Genomic DNA, 9,412 nt, shown 5'->3' with positions numbered 1-9,412 from the left:
CTCGACGAGGTCTATATCGTCGAAGGCAGACAAGATACGATTCTGTATTTAACCGGCCTTGAACTTGAGGACACAGAAGCATTTGAAGCAGGTACGTCCATTCAGTTATTTAAACTGTCCAAACTCGATTTTCTTACTTGCATTCATTTAATTTATTGCTTGTCATGTCAGTATAATTATATATTTCTAATCACAGTATTTGTTTCAAATTTACTGCTCAAATAAATTTTGGGCAAATCAATATCACATTTCAAGTCGTTTTAGATTTTGAGAAGGAAATTGATGACACGAAATTACACTGAGAGTAAGCATTTTTCTGTGACTAAATATTGGTTTAAAACCCAAGTACAATTTTTGAATTATGTTTGAAGGTTCAAGTTCTGCGCCAATTGTAGGCATAAATATTAAATTTAAATTGATTTGAATAATCTTGTTTAAACACGCTGTGGATGTAGATATGAGCCATCATTCTACGTTTGACCTTCAATAGATAATTCTATATCTATGTCACCCAAATTAATTCAAAGCGTTTTAGCGATTAGTACTTCCTACATTACAATTTATTTTTATTCACAATTTTTTGCAGTATCCACCAACAAACATTCCAGCTTCCTGCAGTAAATAAAATCCTTGTAGTCAAATGGACTATGCCACTAGAAGTAAAGAAGGAATTCTTTAATTTCATAATTTACGTATTTGAAGCAGTGGTTGGGTTTCTCTCAGAGGCAATGCATTCGAAAATCACTATTAGATATTTGTTGAGTGTCAAGGAAATGCAGTGATAATAATGACCTTCAGAGTAAAGAACCATGATTCCGATTACCTGATTAACCGGTTGTCCATCTGATCGCTGCAGTGATTTTCCCCACCCCCCCCCCACCCCCACCCCCACCCCCACGCAGTGTTGAATGACAGAGTTAGGCTGAGGACAGTATAAACTTTCTAGTCGTAGAATTAAAGAAGACTGGGGGAACGGAAGTTTGAAACACATCGAGATAACTGTATAAATTCTCTGGAGATGTCTGAATTTAGTGAATAAGCCCTATTCTAAAAGAAAGAGCAGGTAAAGTATTTTATATTTTAGGTTAACTCTGTTTTGATCACGTTGGAATAGTATAGCAAGATACGAAGACCGTAACTACAAGTCATAACACGGATATGACGAGGTTGACGTCATTATATGAAGTAAATTCTGATTCAGTTGATTAAACCGTTTCCATAAGAGTCACGTTAATGTAGTTTATTTATCTTGTATCCGAATCGGTCTTCTTAGCGATCGATTTCTTATAGAGATCTACTGAAATTATTTAATTCTCTATTTATAATAGGCCTGTGTGTCTGTGACTCGGTAACCTAACCTAACTCTCTGTTCATACAGAATTAATAGAGCATGCTGGGTAAGTTCTTTTCTTCTGACGTCATCACTCGCATGAAATCAGATTTTCAGTTTTTGTCTTCTCACACTGCATTGAAATATAATTTTTCTTCTATATCATGATAGTGAAAGCAGTTTAAACTTTACTGGTTTGAACAATAGTTTTAAATTATTTTTCAACGATGGTATGTAAAACTGCCAAAGAAGCTAATCGTATGACGCAATTTCTTTGTTTACCAACATTCTCTCTTTGTTCAGTACGATCCAAAAGATTTTACATGGACAAATAGACATAAGCTTGGAAGTAAAGAATGACACGTTGCTTTAGACGTATTTGACGATATAAAAAAGTAAATATCTCCCTGCTATGTTTAAATTAATTTTCGGGTGAAACTGTTGAAACTACAGGCATGTCGAAAATGTGCTTATAACTCTGCAACAAATTTAAAGATATATTATATAGTAATTAGAGTCAACAAATTTAATTATTCTTAAAATTAGTTTTTGCGATATATTTTGGTATTAACATATATTCAGGCCATTTTTTTTATAATTTTACAAGTAAGTGTTGAGAATACAATAGAATTGAATTAAAATTAATATTAGAAAGTAACTGAAGTTTGAAATTGAGTCAAATGAGACTACTCATACAACAGATAGGTACATTTGTTACAGGAGGCATTTTTACAATTAAACATTTTGGAAATATATATTATAGTAGCAAAGTATATTGAGATACAAAACTTTATTTTTCATGTTAGTCCATACAAAAGTATTATCACTAGATTCTTTAATATTTAAGATTCTGTTTTGCTCAATTAGAATAACTTATGTTGCAATTTAATTAGGTCTTCGTCAATGACATATTTAACGCAGTACAATGATATATTTAACACCTTGACGTGATAAAATGAACGTTTAACTGACCTTCAGATATGTATAATCAAAGAACCGGAAGTTTCAAATACGTATCAGTGGTGTATATAATAAGTCCCTGGATGCATATGTTGGTAGTTGAGCCCAACATTCTCTTCTGCTCTGTCGTGATAACAAGAGGAAGCTGACAATGAAGGTCTATTTGTTCAGTACGTGTAAGTGTGGACAGACTATGTATTTTGAATAAACATGTATAACGTAGACATCAAACAATTAAAAATATCTATCTAAGGACCGTCATTTCGACTCTCTGTTTCGTAAAAAATATAGGCTGCAGGGAATATGAGAATGAATTAAAGAGACTATTTGAACAATTTCTTAAATCTGATTTTTAATTCAGGTCTTTGACTTAATTTTGTTTGAATGTTACGTGGCTTTCGGTATAATCATTTAAATAACCCCAGTAGTATTGTTTAGACTGCTTTATACAACTAGGATAGCTATTAGGATATTTTGTGATAGTTTGCACAGAAACTGAGCAATAGATTCCTTCGTGCAATCGCTCTAGCAATTTTAATTTAAGTTAAAAAAATACAACCATTAAAGGAGTATGTAAGTCCTCTTTTTGGTAGTAGAGTGTAGCTGATTATGTTCATGTGTATTTTTATTGTAATTATTAATTTGTTGGTAACAATATTTGCCTTTTTTAGCTCTTATTGGCAAACGACTTAAGTCTTTATATTCGTAGTTATTTTAGTTTCTTGCACATTTACATTTTTTGAATTTGCTGACAAGTTATCGTTCATTTAGTAGGTTAACATTTTTGTTTTTATAAAAACAAACGTATAGTTTTTATAGGAAGTCACTTCACATGTTCTGTGTATTACCAAATTTATAAACGAAATGTAATATAAAATTTTATCGTTAAAATTGTATTTATTTAGAAAGTTAATGTCAGTTACGATGGCTGGAAACTATAAGCACATCAATGATGTTTGTTTAAAACATCGAGAAGAATATTTGGACATACGAGGGAGGAAGTACCAGGGTGATCTCGAAAATTACATCAGAGGGAACTTCATGAGTCGTACTCTTCATGTTTTTAGAATGATCATACCAAGAAATTAGATGGGCGGTACATGAAGAAAGTATGGCGGAAATGAAAAATACGTAAAACATTTAAGTCTGATAACCTGAGGAAATTGGATTATAATATTAAAATGTATCTACGATAATTGAGTGCGAGGAGGTGACTAGATTGAACTGAGAAAAGATAAGGTTTATTGGTGAGAAAGAACATAATAGTTGATCTTCTTGATCCATAAAAAGACACTGAGGTGATGGAGTTCATGAAAGCCCGTTGAAGCTCACTTTTAGAAATCGTCTTGAAATTCGAAAAATGTCGGACGTTATCTTGTAGTTGTATTTTGTGCACAGTTTTCATGGTTCTGGGTGCAATGGGCGAGGACGGACAGCGCCCAGATTGCTCAAGGATCGCGTACTTACCCTTCTCAATCCAGCACCGAGTCTGCGGGTCAGACGGAAACACGTACGTCAGCCGCCAGCACCTACGTTATGAGAACTGTGTCAACGACAGAGGTAAGTGGCGATTATGGGTGATGGACGCGGTAAAGAGTGGTCGTAACACATTTTAAGTTAAGTTTTAACAGTCTCCTGGAGACAATGAGGGCAGCCATGACAAATCTCGGAAAATATAACTCAATTCCAGACCGAGATCCGATCCTGGGACCTTCCAAATACGAACCTCAGCGTTTTGTAGTATTATCACGATAACAGCTGACAGCGAAAATAATTCGCTTATGACACAGCTGCTCTAATGCAATAATGTCGCCCCAGAAGGTATCTTATGAAGTTCGCCTTCGAAGAATCCCTCAATAGTATTTACAGAAAAGTGAAATATTGACGCTGGCATTGTAAGGTCTCGCAGGTACGAATGACAACATTGCAAGTATATGAAAGAAATCGGTGTAAAGACAGAGGTAGGAAACAGGAAGCAGGTATTAAGAAACATAAATAAAGTGTACGAAGAAATATTATTGGAGGAAGAATACGTCGTCAAGAAGACTAAGAAAATGAAGAGGAATTCTAATTAAATCGGACACATCAGCTAATGGTCTCTTATTATGAGCCTAATTTGTTCAGCGAAGACATAAATATTGAATAGAAATTGCCAGCAGGCAACTTCTGTGGTCAGTTTCGGCGTAAGGTTATTTAACAGTCTAGGGCCTAGACTGACAAATCAAAATGACACTCATGAGGAAGTTAGGAGGAGACTAAATTCCGGAAATGCTTGCTACTTCTCAGTTCAGAATATTTTGTCTTCCCGTCTGATTTCTAAGAACCTGAAGATTAAGATATACAAAACAATGATTTTGCCTGTTGTTTTGTATGGGTGCGAAACATGGTCTCTCACTCAGAGGGAGGTACACAGATTGCAGGTGTTTGAGAATAGGATGTTGAGGAGGATATTTGGGCCTAAGAGGGAAGACGATGGGGCGTGGAGAAAACTGCATAATGATGAGCTTAAAAATCTGTACTCCTCCCCCAATATTGTCAGGGTGATTAAGTCGAGAAGAATGAGATGGGATGGGCATGTAGCGCGCATGGATGGGACAAGAGGTATGCACCGGGTACTGGTTGGGAAGCCTGAAGGAAAGAGATCGCTGGGTAGACCTAGACGTAGATCGGAGGATAATCTCAGGTAGGATCTATGGGAGATAGGAGTTGAAGGAGACTGGATTTTGTTGGCCCAGGACAGGGTCCGGCGGAGGGCTTTGGTTAATTCGGTGATGAACCTTCGGGTTCGGTAAGCCATCTACTTAGTTAGATAGTTAGGGCCTAGACTGTTAAATAACCTTGTGTTGGTTAGCCTAGACTCTAGGCTAACCGACAGCCTTGCAACCCCCTAACTTAACGAAAATGAATACTGTGCACTAGTTCGAATAAAAATCTCGCATTTTTATTTTTAGAGCTAGTTTACACAATAAAGGAAACACAATACTGAGTATTGTCATTATTCACTACACACCAGGCGCGGTATAACCTACGGCCCAGGGCACTGCTTCAGGTGGCCCCTACAACGTATCAGTAACTTGAAACCAGGGTAGTTTTAGGGTACGGTATATCGGGGTAAACTTCCCAGGACCTGCAATGTAGCATCACAGTGTATATTTAATTTTGTGGTTTCAATCAATTTTATTTAGTAGCGAGTTAATTATTTAATTGTTGTCTACATTTGTCACTAAAATCAGGTGGCAAAGTCCCCACAGTATTTAAGTAAGAGAGCTGTAAGTTACCTCAAAGGAGTGTGGGACTGCTCATAAGAATCGACAGATTATTTAAGTAGGATTTGAGGTTTTCACAGCAGTGAGTCTGAAGTTGGCTGTCTTCTGGGTTGTAGCGCCGTGTAGTCTGGTAGAAGTTTTCCAACGTTTCAGTGGTTGATCGCCCTGATAATGGAGGCAGCAAGGACCTCTTAAACGTTTGTTTTACATGTGCCATCTAGTTTGAATAGCGGAACATGCTTGTGAGTTCTCCAACACAATTGCAGTGTTTAGTGTAGACATTAATGTACAAAATTTTCGCCAGAAAAATACGTAACATCGACATTGTGTCGAGATTTGAGTTTTAATATATTTTTCAAGTATTATTCAGCAAATATCAACCAGATATTAAAAGATAATTTTAACATAAATTAGTTTCCCTCGAATACATTTGGTTAGTGATACATTTAATGTGTTAAATTAGAATTAGTGGTAATCCAGCGGGAAAGGGTGAGAACCCCTTGGTTAGTTCGATTAACGAATTTTTTTTCATGTCATTTTGTGTGTGTCATGTGGCCGTTAGTTGATAATTTTAAGTCTTTCTTGCGACATTAACGAATAAATGCATTCTGATAAGCTTTAGCTTGGAAAGGCTAATACCCGGAATATTTCTCTCTGCCATGACGTCACATAAACTGAAAAATTATTTTACATTGGCCAGGCCTAAGGGACATGTAGACATTTCTCTTGAATTTCTGTAGTGCAGTTTAAATTTAAAATTTAATCATAATGTTACTACAGATCACGTAAATGTATAAAATGCACGTGTTTCCAATTATTTTTAACAGGAAAACTTCCTTCTTTATAGTAAATAAAGTTACTTTCAATTAATGTTTATAAATGCATTCTCTAAAGAAGACAATCACAAAGGAAACAATAAAATAACTGAACAAAAGCGAAACAGAATCTGTTAGCAAAATACCGATCGTGTAACTGACGATGACAACTGAAGGCGAAATTCAAGAGGCGTTATGATTGTCGACTTCATTACACCTCGTCACTCATTTGTGTATAAGATACGAAGTATTGATGGAGGAGTATTGCAAGGCAGGGAAGACATTTAATATTTCCTACTTTATCTTTACACTTTCATACCTTATTATTATTATGCTCTATGCTAATTCTCTTTAATTTTTTATTCATCCAGTTTTTCCTTCCTAGGCGATCACCTAGATTACCTAGTTGTTAGTCAAACCGGCTGTCTCTGGCAATAACTCCAGAAGTACCATCGTCATAACATTTTGTGTGGCGATGGAAAATCGAAAAATATACAACTTCTGTTGCAATTTTTCTGTAAAATATTAAATAACCATCAGCACGAAATAAGTACAGAAAGCGTTGTCTTTTGAGAGCAATTAATATTGAACGACAGTAGCACGTAAGGCCATGCTCCGAAACGCTCTCAACTTTCATTCCAGTGGACAACAGTTGCCACTTTTCCAGGAGAGTCAGATGACAATCTAGTTTCGAGGTTAAGAATTTCTGAAGATATACTCAGCTCTCCCACGTCTTCATGGCATGGAGCTTATTGAACACAAAACACAACTTTACCTTTATCACTCGACTGTGGCAAATTAAGTTTGGTTATTTTTTAGAAATTAATCTGCACAATATAATAATATGCGACAGAGCGAGATTTTAAGTTCATATCAAACGATTTTTATGGAGGGCCATGTATATAGGGCTGTATATGTGGTTGGTTATTTTGCATATAAAAGAAATCGTTATTATAAATTTATATTGTTTGATGCTCTCTCTATACAGACGCCCGATGCTAACGTTTAAGGGAAGGTGTGTACTGCAAGTTCTTTCTTTGATTGAAATATTCGCAGATTTAATTAAATTATAAGATTTGAACGTACGGAGTAATGTTCTTCATCAGGGTACGTGGACACTGAAGTCTTAAAACCTGAAACTTAGTCGCAAAAAATTAAACTCTTTACGTTCTAAAACTTTTCCAACGTCCAATGTATTTGAAAACTACATATTAAAACCTAGAGAGAAGTGTTTGACCCCCTGATCGATCCATCACGCCACCTAGCTCAATCGATAATCGAAGTGTACGATGTATCGTTTCAGACTAATACAATAAAAACACCAGTAATGCTTGATTTGTGTTTTAGATGTGATTGTCCTGAAGGACGGTTGGTGTGACGAAGAAACAGAACTGGGAGAGCAGGTTAAGGTTGTTATTCTAACATTCGTTTCGGCGTTTGTCTCTGAGTTCAGGAATGAACTACTAAAGGAGGGTGTTCCTGAGGCTGTGGTGGAATTCTTATCTCAGATAGACGACGATAAGTCAGAAGAGGAAAATTCTGTAGAGAATGGTATTGATAATAATGAAGTGTCGTCATTCGTCAATGTCCTTAGAAAGGAACTGGATTTGTTGTCTGAACCAGGGGAAAAGAAAAAATAAAATATTAATGATGTTTACGACAACAATGTTTAAAACGCTGCGGAAGAAAATATTGGAACTACGTCATTATCAGAGACCAATTATATTGTATTTTTTTTTCCAACTCCAATGAAACGTACTGATATTTGCAAATTATATGTATCCATCTAATGTCGTCAGCCCCAACATATTCTTAGCCCCGTGTATATGGAATTAATGATTGGGCTTGTTACGCGTTTACAGCATTGGTAATTATTTTAAAATGAGAAGAATATATTAAATTTATAATAACATGCGCAAACATGTAAAAGGAGACACGTTAATGGAATAAAACTCATTGTTTTACGTATACTACAGCTTTCATAATTGTTTATGCCAGTATTCAGCAAGCTTTTTTTCACCCACTGTACAATATAATTTGTCAGACACATGACGGCACATCATAAAATGTCACTTCACGTAACTATACATGGTCATAAATATATATTTACATACACATAATTGTATCTCAGAATTCAGGCATATGAAGACAAAACATTACAAATTTGAGATAAAATTATCGATGGTGAACCTGTGTGTGTGTGTGTGTGTGTGTACTAGCTACGAATTATAATAACGCAAGAAAATATACTACCTTTTTCTAACTTAACGTATTCCTCCATCATCACCCTGATGGTGGAGGCAGTATGACCTCTGAAATGTTGATAAACATCAACCAGACTACACAGCGCAACAACCCAGAAGACAGAAATCTTCATACTCATCGCCCTGATGATGGAGGCAGTGTGACCTCTGAAACGTTGGTTAACATCGACCAGACTACACGGCGCAACAACCCAGAAGACAGAAATCTTCATACTCACCGCCCTGATGACGGAGGCAGTATGACCTCTGAAACGTCGGTAAACTTCTACCAGACTACACGGCGCAACAACCCAGAAGACAGAAATCTTCATACTCATCGCCCTGATGATGGAGGCAGTATGACCTCTGAAACGTTGGTAAACATCGACCAGACTACACAGCGCAACAACCCAGAAGACAGAAATCTTCATACTCATCGCCCTGATGATGGAGGCAGTATGACCTCTGAAACGTTGGTAAACATCGACCAGACTACACGGCGCAACAACCCAGAAGACAGAAATCTTCATACTCATCGCCCTGATGATGGAGGCAGTATGACCTCTGAAACGTCGGTAAACATCGACCAGACTACACAGCGCAACAACCCAGAATACAGAAATCTTCATACTCATCGCCCTGATGATGGAGGCAGTATGACCTCTGAAACGTCGGTAAACTTCTACCAGACTACACGGCGCAACAACCCAGAAGACAGAAATCTTCATACTCATCGCCCTGATGATGGAGGCAGTATGACCTCTGAAACGTCGGTAAACTTCTACCAGACTACACGGC

At 36.6% G+C, this 9,412-nt stretch overlaps 1 protein-coding gene across 3 annotated transcripts; it reads left to right on the top strand.

The window, feature by feature from the left end:
* Positions 1-905: 905 nt before the first annotated feature.
* LOC110835919 (uncharacterized) lies at positions 906-8,339 on the top strand. 3 transcript variants are annotated; one of them, XM_022076620.2, is made up of 3 exons: positions 906-1,063; positions 3,689-3,850; positions 7,719-8,339. In XM_022076620.2, exons 2-3 carry the CDS (start codon positions 3,694-3,696, stop codon positions 8,009-8,011), a joined length of 450 nt encoding a protein of 149 aa, XP_021932312.2. In that variant the 5' UTR covers positions 906-1,063; positions 3,689-3,693; the 3' UTR covers positions 8,012-8,339. The 3 variants fall into 3 exon arrangements, with proteins under 3 accessions (XP_021932312.2, XP_021932310.2, XP_021932309.2); XM_022076618.2 differs by lacking the exon at positions 906-1,063 and adding an exon at positions 2,319-2,460; XM_022076617.2 differs by lacking the exon at positions 906-1,063 and adding an exon at positions 2,347-2,466.
* Positions 8,340-9,412: the final 1,073 nt, after the last annotated feature.

Source organism: Zootermopsis nevadensis, unplaced genomic scaffold, assembly GCF_977971745.1.
Source record: "Zootermopsis nevadensis isolate Lab colony 2312 unplaced genomic scaffold, Znev_1.0 Znev_ptg000061l, whole genome shotgun sequence".
Taxonomy (NCBI): Eukaryota; Metazoa; Arthropoda; class Insecta; order Blattodea; family Termopsidae; genus Zootermopsis; species Zootermopsis nevadensis.
This window is presented reverse-complemented; position numbering and strand designations above follow the sequence as displayed.